This window comes from Rutidosis leptorrhynchoides, chromosome 5 (genome assembly GCF_046630445.1).
Source record: "Rutidosis leptorrhynchoides isolate AG116_Rl617_1_P2 chromosome 5, CSIRO_AGI_Rlap_v1, whole genome shotgun sequence".
NCBI lineage: Eukaryota > Viridiplantae > Streptophyta > Magnoliopsida > Asterales > Asteraceae > Rutidosis > Rutidosis leptorrhynchoides.
The window spans coordinates 388,542,183-388,554,717 of NC_092337.1; the positions used below are offsets into that span (position 1 = coordinate 388,542,183).

At 32.9% G+C, this 12,535-nt stretch overlaps 1 protein-coding gene across 1 annotated transcript; it reads right to left on the reverse strand.

The window, feature by feature from the left end:
* Nucleotides 1-8,362: 8,362 nt before the first annotated feature.
* On the reverse strand, nucleotides 8,363-10,106 carry LOC139849807 (SUPPRESSOR OF GAMMA RESPONSE 1-like). The gene is made up of 4 exons (XM_071839428.1): nucleotides 10,102-10,106; nucleotides 9,844-9,985; nucleotides 9,566-9,752; nucleotides 8,363-8,886 (listed from the first exon to the last, which is right to left on the reverse strand). Exons 1-4 carry the CDS (start codon nucleotides 10,104-10,106, stop codon nucleotides 8,363-8,365), a joined length of 858 nt encoding a protein of 285 aa, XP_071695529.1.
* Between the last annotated feature and the right edge of the window lie 2,429 nt (nucleotides 10,107-12,535).

The window sequence follows — 12,535 nt, forward strand, 5'->3', positions numbered from 1 at the left end:
AAGATTTCATCAATCATGTCTCCGGGTAGGTCTCTTAAAATATTGGGTTGTCTATCCATTTTGTGTCTTTATACTGTAAAATAGACAAGAGTTAGATTCATAAAAAAATACTTATTAATACAAGCCATTTTTACATATATCATAAAGCATAAGCACACTATATTACATATATTACACCACACGAATACAACTATCTTATTCCGACTCGCTCGTTTCTTCTTGTTCGGTTTTGGTTCGTTTTGCCAAGTTTCTAGGGATATATGATGTTCCCCTAATACGAGCCGTCGTTGTCCACATTGGTTTAGAAAAACCTGGTGGTTTAGAGGTTCCCGGGTCATTGTTACAACTTAAGGACTTCGGGAGTTGACGATACATATAAAGTTCATCGGGGTTGGAATTAGATTTCTCTATTTTTATGCCCTTTCCCTTATTATTTTCTTTTGCCTTTTTAAATTCAGTTGGGGTAATTTCTATAACATCATCGGAATTCTCGTCGGAATCCGATTCATCGGAGAATTGGTAATCCTCCCAATATTTTGCTTCCTTGGCGGAAACACCATTGACCATAATTAACCTTGGTCGGTTGGTTGAGGATTTTCTTTTACTTAACCATTTTATTATTTCCCCCACCGGTTCTATTTCTTCATCCGGTTCCGATTCTTCTTCCGGTTTCGACTCTTCTTCCGGTTCCTCTTCGGGAACTTGTGAATCAGTCCACGAATCATTCCAATTTACATTTGACTCTTCATTATTATTAGGTGAGTCAATGGGACTTGTTCTAGAGGTAGACATCTATCACATAATATCAAACGCGTTAAGAGATTAATATATCACATAATATTCACATGTTAAAAATATATAGTTTCCAACAAAATTTGTTAAGCAATCATTTTTCAAGTAAACACGGTCGAAGTCCAGACTCACTAATGCATCCTAACAAACTCGATAAGACACACTAATGCAAAATTCTGGTTCTCTAAGACCAACGCTCGGATACCAACTGAAATGTCCCGTTCTTATTGATTAAAAACGTTCCATATTAATTGATTTCGTTGCGAGGTTTTGACCTCTATATGAGACGTTTTTCAAAGACTGCATTCATTTTTAAAACAAACCATAACCTTTATTTCATAAACAAAGGTTTAAAAAGCTTTACGTAGATTATCAAATAATGATAATCTAAAATATCCTGTTTACACACGACCATTACATAATGGTTTACAATACAAATATGTTACATCGAAATCAGTTTCTTGAATGCAGTTTTTACACAATATCATACAAACATGGACTCCAAATCTTGTCCTTATTTTAGTATGCAACAGCGGAAACTCTTAGTATTCACCTGAGAATAAACATGCTTTAAACGTCAACAAAAATGTTGGTGAGTTATAGGTTTAACCTATATATATCAAATCGTAACAATAGACCACAAGATTTCATATTTCAATACACATCCCATACATAGAGATAAAAATCATTCATATGGTGAACACCTAGTAACCGACATTAACAAGATGCATATATATAAGAATATCCCCATCATTCCGGGACACCCTTCGGATATGATATAAATTTCGAAGTACTAAAGCATCCGGTACTTTGGATGGGGTTTGTTAGGGCCAATAGATCTATCTTTAGGATTCGCATCAATTAGGATGTCTGTTCCCTAATTCTTAGATTACCAGACTTAATAAAAAGGGGCATATTCGATTTCGATAATTCAACCATAGAATGTAGTTTCACGTACTTGTGTCTATTTTGTAAATCATTTATAAAACCTGCATGTATTCTCATCCCAAAAATATTAGATTTTAAAAGTGGGACTATAACTCACTTTCACAGACTTTTTACTTCGTCGGGAAGTAAGACTTGGCCACTGGTTTATTCACGAACCTATAACAATATATACATATATATCAAAGTATGTTTAAATATATTTACAACACTTTTAATATATTTTGATGTTTTAAGTTTATTAAGCCAGCTGTCCTCGTTAGTAACCTACAACTAGTTGTCCACAGTTAGATGTACAGAAATAAATCGATAAATATTATCTTGAATCAATCCACGACCCAGTGTATACGTATCTCATTATTGATCACAACTCAAACTATATATATTTTGGAATCAACCTCAACCCTGTATAGTTAACTCCAACATTCACATATAGAGTGTCTATGGTTGTTCCGAAATATATATAGATGTGTCGACATGATAGGTCGAAACATTGTATACGTGTCTATGGTATCTCAAGATTACATAATATACAATACAAGTTGATTAAGTTATGGTTGGAATAGATTTGTTACCAATTTTCACGTAGCTAAAATGAGAAAAATTATCTAATCTTGTTTTACCCATAACTTCTTCATTTTAAATCCGTTTTGAGTGAATCAAATTGCTATGGTTTCATATTGAACTCTATTTTATGAATCTAAACAGAAAAGTATAGGTTTATAGTCGGAAAAATAAGTTACAAGTCGTTTTTGTAAAGGTAGTCATTTCAGTCGAAAGAACGACGTCTAGATGACCATTTTAGAAAACATACTTCCACTTTGAGTTTAACCATAATTTTTGGATATAGTTTCATGTTCATAATAAAAATCATTTTCTCAGAATAACAACTTTTAAATCAAAGTTTATCATAGGTTTTAATTAACTAACCCAAAACAGCCCGCGGTGTTACTACGACGGCGTAAATCCGGTTTTACGGTGTTTTTCGTGTTTCCAGGTTTTAAATCATTAAGTTAGCATATCATATAGATATAGAACATGTGTGTAGTTAATTTTAAAAGTCAAGTTAGAAGGATTAACTTTTGTTTGCGAACAAGTTTAGAATTAACTAAACTATGTTCTAGTGATTACGAGTTTAAACCTTCGAATAAGATAGTTTTATATATATGAATCGGATGATGTTATGAACATCATTACTACCTCAAGTTTAGAAGGTAAACCTACTGGAAGTGACAAGAAATGATCTAGCTTCAAAGGATCTTGAATGGCTTGAAAGTTCTTGAAGTAGGATCATGACACAAAAACAAGTTCAAGTAAGATTTTTACTCGAATTAAGATAGTTTATAGTTATAGAAATTGAATCAAAGTTTGAATATGAATATTACCTTGAATAAGAAAGATAACCTACTATATATAACAAAGGTTTCTTGATCTTAGATGATTACTTGGAATGGATTAGAAAGCTTGGAAGTAAATTAGTAAACTTGAAGGGATTTTTTTGAAGTGTTCTTGAAGTGTTCTTCCTATGATGATTATAGCTTGATTCTTGAAGTGATTTTTGATAAAGATGATGATTAACTACTGGAAAAATACGTTCATAATAGTGTGTGTGTGTGTTGAGAGAGAATTAGAAAGAGAATTGGAAGTGAAATGGAGTGAATGATGAGTGGTAATTGGTGAGTGGTGAGTGGGGTTAAAAGGAGTTCTAGTTAGTTGACTAGCTCATGGTAGAAGTTAAAATTGATTATTCATACATGACATAATCAAGAGTGGAATCCCATGCTAGTTCCTATTGGTATATACTCATAGTAAGTACGTTTTGAAGCTGTGTATAATACGGGTAAGAATACGACTAGAATTCTTGATGAAAGAAAAGAATGGAAAAGTAACTGTAACCATTTTCGTTAAGTATGAGTGTTTTGATATATGTCTTGAAGTCTTCCAAAAGTATTTTAATACATCTAAATACACTACTTGTATATACATTTTAACTAAGTCGTTAAGTCATCGTTAGTCGTTACATGTAAGTGTTGTTTTGAAACCTTTAAGTTAACGATCTCAATTAATGTTGTTAACCCATTGTTTATTATATCTAATGAGATGTTAAATTATTATATTATCATGATATTATGATATATTAATATATCTTAATATGATATATATACATTTAAATGTCGTTACAACGATAATCGTTACATATATGTCTCGTTTCGAAATCCTTAAGTTAGTAGTCTTGTTTATATGTATATAACTCATTGTTAATATACTTATGGAGATACTTAATTATCATAATCTCATGTTAACCATATGTATATCCATATATATATCGTCATGTCGTTTTTACAAGTTTTAACGTTCGTGAATCGCCGGTCAACTTGGGTGGTCAATTGTCTATATGAAACATATTTCAATTAATCAAGTCTTAACAAGTTTGATTGCTTAACATGTTGGAAACATTTAATCATGTAAATATCAATCTCAATTAATATATATAAACATGGAAAAGTTCGGGTCACTACACATACATCATTTATCAGCTTCGAACAAAGGTACTAGCATCCAAATCACCCTTTGAGATTATGTACTCTATTTCTCCCAATTATGAGAATTTTTCGGGTTTTCGGATGTTGTTTTTATCCTTATTTGCGAGACTACTCACCACACAAGTTGGCTCCTCGTAGTGTTCCGTGTATTTTTCTTGGGCTACTAAGTTACTATCTTTGGTTCAGAGGTTACTAATACCTCCTCTCGTCTTTTTTTTCAGTCAGACGATAACGCGTGCAAAGTTGCTTGACATTAAACCAATGCCGACTCCTCTTGCTACATCCGAGGTAATTACATCACATGGTACTCTTTTTGACTATCCTACTCTATATCAGTCATTAGTAGGTGCTCTGCAATACTTAACTATCACTCGCACAGATGTCTCCTATGATGTTAACCAGGTCAGCCAATTCTTACATGCGCCAACGACTATACATTAACAAGCTGTTAAGCGCATTCTTAAGTATGTCAAAGGTACACTATCGTATGGATTGACTTTCTCTCATTCCCCCAACCTTTGTTAATGAGATATTCAGATGTTGATTGGGCTATTCGTGCAGACAGAAAGGAATATAGATTCTCTGGAGGTTGATTTTGAACAATTAAGGATGAAGGACATCGGATTTATCTATAACTACTTTGTGAATCTTGAAGAAACTTGAATTCAACATTCAATAGCAATAAGGGTTGTTCAGAGGTTTATAAAGGATTCCATGAGATGAGTTGTCATTGATGATTTCCAATTAGGTCTTGAATCTATGCAAATGAAGATTGGAATTTCGGCACCAAATCAATATGTTGAAGACCTTGAAGTATGGCCAATGCTACATGTGGTTGCAGAACCACATGGATTCGTCTTCACCAACTCCAAGTATGTGAAGATATTTGTGAGAACTTCAAATTTAAAAAGATACTATGACGGTACTTTATGGCTTGCACTTAAGTTCTTGAAGATCAAGCTGGATAACTGATGTAATTGTGATGAAGAGGATGTAATTGTGATAAAGAGAAAGAGATAATCAAGTCTCTAATACACAAAATCCAGAGCATATTGAGTATGCGTCAGAACATGAGGAAATATGAGACGTTGAAAGACTTTTCATCTAAGATTAGTTTCAAAGGAACAAAGTTCTAAAGAAACTAAAAACGTTTAGGAGTATTTTTCTTTCACAATTAACACTAAGGGGGAGATTGTTAGAACCATAAGCTCTAGTTTTGTAGTGTAAATTGTGAGAAACTTGAAGTGTAAATTATGAAAATTTATTGTTTTCTCTATGTCCGTTTTCTTTCCTCTGTCCGTTTTCACTGTTCGTGTTTGTTCTACAATTATTCGATACCTAATCAGGCTCTAAAAATTTTCCCTCCCACCTCCATTTCTTCCTCCCTCCCACCACCCTTTCACACCACTGCCTGCACCACCACAACCACTTGCGCCCACCACTGCCACCTACACCGACTGTTGACACTTACACTAAACACCGCCAACAACCACCATCTCATCAACCATGACTTCGACCATCATCACCACCTCCAAACACCATATTTTTCTTGATTTTATGGACATTCAAGCCTCACAATGTTACAAAACAAGGTATGATTCCATTTAAAGTTGATAATCGAGTTTAAATGCGAACTTAGGTTTATGAATTTTATCGAGCACTGAGTGAATGTTTAGTATCCAAATGTTTTCTTATTCTTTGATTAAGAAAAGAAATTGTAAAAACTATTTTTTACCGTTCATTGAAGAAGATTGTTATCGTCGACAAAAGTTGTCTAACCAAGTCCTACTCAATCTCTAGGCAAAGCAAGTCATGATGTAATTACGGAAAAAGAATACACAGTCAAGCAATACACAATCATATAAGCAAATATCAGTCGCAACAAATAAGAGAGAAAAAGTTATCTATTTGCGTTTTCTTTCAGTCTTGAGCTCTCACGATTTCGTCTCTCGCACTGCGAGAAGTATTATAAGATGGATTGGATTAGGCCCAAGTCTAATTATGGTATGGAGTCCATTCGGGTCAATTAAGTCAGTTATGGTTACTTTGTAATCTTTAAGTACGGCATTAATAATAAATATATGACCGTATGGTTACTATTATTCTAACAACGAGAAATACTAAACATACAAAGCTTTTACAAAATAACATGCTATGCGAAGTAAACCAATTATTTACCATATTTTTCCTTTTTTTTTTTTTATTCTTTTCCATCACATTATTACTCCACTTCATTGTCACTTCATTTTTTGAATATCTTCAATAAATTTTATGCAAGTCTAGAATTAATCCAATAACCCTCCAAATGTACATACACGTACTACCTTATATGTGTAAGAAAAAAAATTCAAATGCAATGAAAAGTTTGTGCACAAAATCAAATGTCAATTAAACAACATTAACTTATAAGTTAGAATTCAAAAACTTAAACATTCATACATAATCTACCTAAATACTAGAAAAATTACAAATTACATTCAACACACCTCATTTATACTAACAAAAACAGTCCCAAGTCAGTTACCATATGATTGTGTTTGATGAACCAATCTTATGGAACTTGCTATACATGTAGGAATTGAACTTGATCAAGACCATAAACCACAAGAGGCTAGCTAGCTATATGGAGTCTGGTCTCATCAACTGAAATGGTGGTAATAATTAAGCTTCATCCTCTATAACCAATCTAGCAACCCGCAACAACTATCTTCGCCCGAGAAATACAAGTCCTGCATACACATTTTGTGAAGGAATTGTATCAGTTTTTGAAGATTAAGCGAATGAAACATTAGTAAAAATATTGTCCCAATTCATGCATAATATAGAACTTTTCGCGAAAAATTAACGTAAAAAATTGTGAAAAAGTTTAAAGTACATTTAACTAAACTGAAAGGCTAGGCTTACCGCGAGGTTGTAATATTGTGGACTGCGCAAGTCCAAATTCTCAAGATCCGTTGTCTCGCGATTTGTATCCAAATTGATTAATGATTGTGAATCATTATCACAAGCTTGTAGCTGTAGATCATCATTATGTTCAGGGGTAGCAGCTAATGAGCGAAGATACTTCTCTTCAACGCACTCTGACTTCTAACCAAAGCGCAAAAACATTAGTCAGTATCCGTATTATATTGTACTCTTAGAACAAATTCTATGAATTTGTTAAATGAACCTAAATGTTTATTTCAGAGTGAACCTAAATGAACCTAAGATGGGTTAGTACATATTTACTTCATCGGAACTTACTTTCATTCATGTGAAATACATACTTACTTTACTGCACATTTGATTTAATTTTGTTTGAGCTCAAGTTGGTAATAAATGACACAGTAGTTACAAAAATAAGGTAATAGAGATGATAAAATTACCCACCATAAAGGTCTGCTTCTGTCTGACACTCCGTCCCCGTAAGCCTAATTATATGAAATAAAATAAAATTTCATTACCAGAATGGGACTTTCAACATCTAAACACTCTTGAACACCAAAGGGGACTTTCACCTCAAAAATCATACAGTAGCTACTAAGCTAAAATGTACTTTTGGTGATTTAGATAACTACCTCTTAAAAAATTTTTGTAACAAATTGTGTCAAATAGTTACTACATTTTTCACCATGGTTTAAATTGTTTAGGATGTTCTATTAATGCAAAAAGGACACCATCCTTATAAAAGACCAAATACATAACCAAATAAAACAGGATAACTGCTAACAACTTCAATTCATTCTCTGTTTTTACGTTTTAGTAATCAATCCTTCTCAAAAAGAATATTTCAAAATTGAGACTTGATATAAAAAAAAATATATATATATCAAGTTTATCTAACCCCAAAATTAAAAAAATGTTAATGTCACAACTAAAATGATGGTAACTTCAACTAATAAAGTTTCTACGAACCAGTAATGTATGGCTTATAGGCTGTTAGCTAAGCTTAAAAGAGCCATAAGTTTTAACCTGATAAGCTAATACTCTGTTATAATAAGCTTATTAATAACAACTCATTTAAGTCACTCTTAAATTTCTAAGTATCATACACAGTGATCAACAGATCATAAGTAGTAGCTATTTTTCTCACTCATTGCACGCTATCTAGAATTATAAAAGAGAATCTGTATTTCGGTAGTAAAACAATAAATGTAGCTACCAACCTGATAATCATTAACGTCGTCTTCATATAGCGGAGTCTTTACAGGCCGTGGTGGATCTGCGTTAGTCAATGGAGTTCTGGGACTGTTACATACGTCATCTAATTCTTCAACACCAGCAACAACATTAGCATGATTTTCAACCTGCTGTTTTTGAGCCTGAAAAAAGATTTTTGAAACCACATATTCTCCATCCTTCTCATCTTCATTGGTTCCCAAATGATATTGATGCATAACCCAATTTAATATGCAGGGTTTGGTACCCTTATTGGATGTCTTATTCAAAACCAGTATCTTTTTGAATCCTATGTGAACTCCATTTTTCAAGATTGACTTTGTCTTGCCGGTCTTGTGCCAACGAACACTAGATTCAGCGGAAATCTTTCTGCGCTTTCGTTGGCCTGTTGTGTAGGCATTTGTGGTCCGATAAAAGAAATGAAAACTATTTCCATCTTTTCTTGAACCTATGAAATCACAAGACTACATCCTTGTTAATGAACTTGCCTAAGTATCATTTAACAATGTTTGGACATTACTTGGTCCATGTAATTCAAAATCATTACATGCAGAGGAGTCGGCCATTTTAAATGATTAAAAAGATAAGGTTTCCCCTCTTCAGCCTACTCAAGAAAGAGAGTATTTTTTATTCAGATGTGCGTATGTGACCGTTTTCAACCCTTATCCCTTGCTACCCAAGATATGTTTCGGTGAAGTTTAAAATTGAGACCTCTTAGACCACCCGTTACAATAACAATGACGTAGATGCAAATTTAGTGTTTTTTGAAAGAGAGGGAAGATTTTGACTATGCCGTCCAATGTCAAATTTTAAAGTTGTGATATGGTGGGTGTCAAATTTAGATGTAAAATTTGAGTGAAAAGGTTTAAAATAATGTGGTAAAATATGATTGAAAGTTATGTAGAAATAAATACGCCGTAAATGAATAAAGTTGAAATGACGTGTCAATGTTTGATTGAGTGTCAAAATATGACGTCGTCGGTCGCACGTAACTGACACCCGAAAAATGTCAAATTTGACGCCTAGTAACAGGTGTTAGGGGCTTTCAAATTTTGCCAACTCATAGTCAAATTGAAATCTGACACCTTGATAAAACGACAACTAAAATGGATAAAAATAATACTAACCGGGAAGATCTTCAGGGTGTTTGCAACATATTCCTTCTTCTACATCGAGTGTGGGAATGAACTCGTCGATATATTGGTGCGTCTTTTGATTCCCCACTCCATTTTTGGCTGCTAAATGTTCCAACAGCTCGACATCAGATGGATCAAATTTCACACCAACTGGAAGCCCAGGCCACTCATTTGACACCTTCAAAATTAAACATTTCATAACAATTAGATTTCGGTCATTTGTTAATACACAATGAATCAAGTAATGAGCGTAAAGATCGATATCGTACATTGCAATTATCGACTCTGAAATTGCATTGTGGGCATTCCCAATTTTCAACAGTGTCCTTGATTTGAAGTATCGAATTCGATTTAGGAAGACCACATGTTTTTATACTCCTTGCAATACTTCTACCATCAACAACCCAACTCCTGCAATACTCAAATTGTCAGACTAAGTTGGTCAAGATATATATTGACTTTCAACGTTGACAGTACATATAACTCAAGTCATTATATATAGATATAGTTATAAACTTTTCATATACCACATATAGATAAGTTTCTTAATTGTACTACATTATTTCTTTTTCCATTTATATGAACCAACTGCTTTTGTTTAAGATATTTTAACATGATGTACTAGCTATATATAGAATCTTTCCAATTATAGACAGCAGTTAACTAGCTAGTACAACTTCCTTCAACTACCTATACCTATACAATCCACCGTCAACTTTTTTCCATTAATAGTAGTGTGGTTTTACAACTTACAAGCTCCAAAAAGGACAAAGTTTGGATAGCTTGTCTAAGAAGATTGCAACATTTAACATCACCTAAAATTCAATTATAACCCATTAATTGAGGCCACTCATTATACTATTATGCAATTGAGGACAGGACATTTTGACTGACACCTCAACGTCACATCTGGAATAACAATAAAAAAAAAAATGAACACCCGAGAGGGTCCGTGCTCAGGAAAATGGAGCACCCAGGACGAAATGCCTATGGTCCGTCATCAGTGGCGACTCCACTTAGAGTGGAGTGGGGTCAAAGGACCCTATTAGTTAAATTTTTTTATGTATAAAATACTACTAAAATTGTATAGGACACCACTAAATTCATGGATAGGACCCCATATATTTTCAAAATTAGTGATTTTTATAGAAGTAAATAGTCATTCACTAGGAAAATTTTTTACAAAGTATCACTCATATTGTATAGGACCCCATTGAGTTTTGATCCTAGAATCGCCACTGTCTGTCATGGGAACGATGCACGATAATGGAAATTAGTATTGCATAGGACCGGTCTAACAACACAATAAGGTAATCTGAGCTAAACTGAACCCAAATTAGTAGAAACACAACACAGCAACAGATTAATTATGCTTTAATTAATTCGCACAACTATACATTGTCACAAACATATATATTTTTTTAATCATCTGGAAACAATTACATACGCAAACAGCTAGCTAGCAATTATCTAAGATAACTGAGAGATCGGAGATCATCCACTACTATACATGATCCAAATCCACCATATAAATTAAAAATTAAACGCATGAAACCAAAAAATGAAGATATGAAGCTGATAGTAATTAATTAACCACTAACGTTGTCATTGATTGAAGGTTGAATCTGACGATGAAGAATTAGGAATAGTAGATAGATAGCTTCTCCATGTGAGTAATGTAAGTAGCCAGAGTGAGAGATACAGAGTAAGTGTCTATGTGTGGGTGTATATATAAGCGGGAGATGAATACGTGTTTTTGTTCCATATCTACAGGTATGTGTTAACCGAGCCTCAAGTTCGGATTAAATCTCTCTTAAACTTTTTGATACTGTATAAGATACTCCGTATTATTTCTTTTTTTTTAAAACCAAATATTAAAAGTAGTGTTTAACAAAATGAAATTTACCAATTTCATGTCCAGAAACTTTCAGCATTTGATGTGTACATATTACGATAATTTAACATAATCAAGATTTGGTTAACGAAGAGTATGTGACATGGCGATCCCAGAATCGAAATTCAATAGAGTCCCATTTTTTTCTAATATACTTATATTTTGAATGTAATTTTACTGATTATTTACCTTAAAGAACATACTGTTGGAATATGATACAAATTCAAAACGAGCGAAAGCATTTTTAAAACTTTACAAAATCATACTCTTCCACGGATCATTGTACAAAACTTTAGCAAACAAAAACAAAATTAATGAAACCGAACAAGAGAAGATTAGAATACAACCTTTGTAGCCTTCTGAAGATCGAATTTGAAAACCCAAAGAAGAGTTCCTCTAAACGGTAGACACCCAAAGTTTCAACCTTGCTTCGATCTATACCTTCTACTTAACGGATCTTTTCTTCTTCCTTATTTCCATCAAAACCTAACCCAATTATATATTTCAAGTATTTTGGTTACTTGAAAATGAGAAAGAGAAATAATATTTTGTATGTGCGTTTTGTATCTTTAGTAACATCTACTTTTCCAATACCAAGACTTGGTATTATATAGAACAAAGTACATTATTGATACAATAATACATCTATTACAAATATAATAAATAAAGATTTGGAAAGATTTACAAAATCAAATCTTTATATAAAATAAGATTTACAAAATCAAATCATATTTTATAAATCAAATCAAATCTTATATCTTATATAAAATATAATTTGCAAAATCTAATCAAATCTCTACATATTTAGATTTGTAAGTATATGTATACACATAAAAAACTTACTTAATTTATTAAACCATTAACTAATGATTAATAAATTAATTTTCGATTAGAAGGTATATCAAACAATTTACGATTGGTCTTTGTGTGTGACCGAATAGGATAAATGGACTTTTATTATTTAATGTCATGAGCATATCTTCGGAATATATGTACCACGGTCGAACCGTAACCAACCCGAGAACATATTTCCAACAGACTCCCACTTGCACTGACATTAATAATAT

Coding starts and splice junctions, on each gene's coding strand:
- LOC139849807 (XM_071839428.1), bottom strand. Junction 9,753..9,843: donor TCAGAGTCGATAATTGCAAT/GTACGATATCGA, acceptor TTAATTTTGAAG/GTGTCAAATGAGTGGCCTGG. Junction 8,887..9,565: donor ACACCCTGAAGATCTTCCCG/GTTAGTATTATT, acceptor GTGATTTCATAG/GTTCAAGAAAAGATGGAAAT.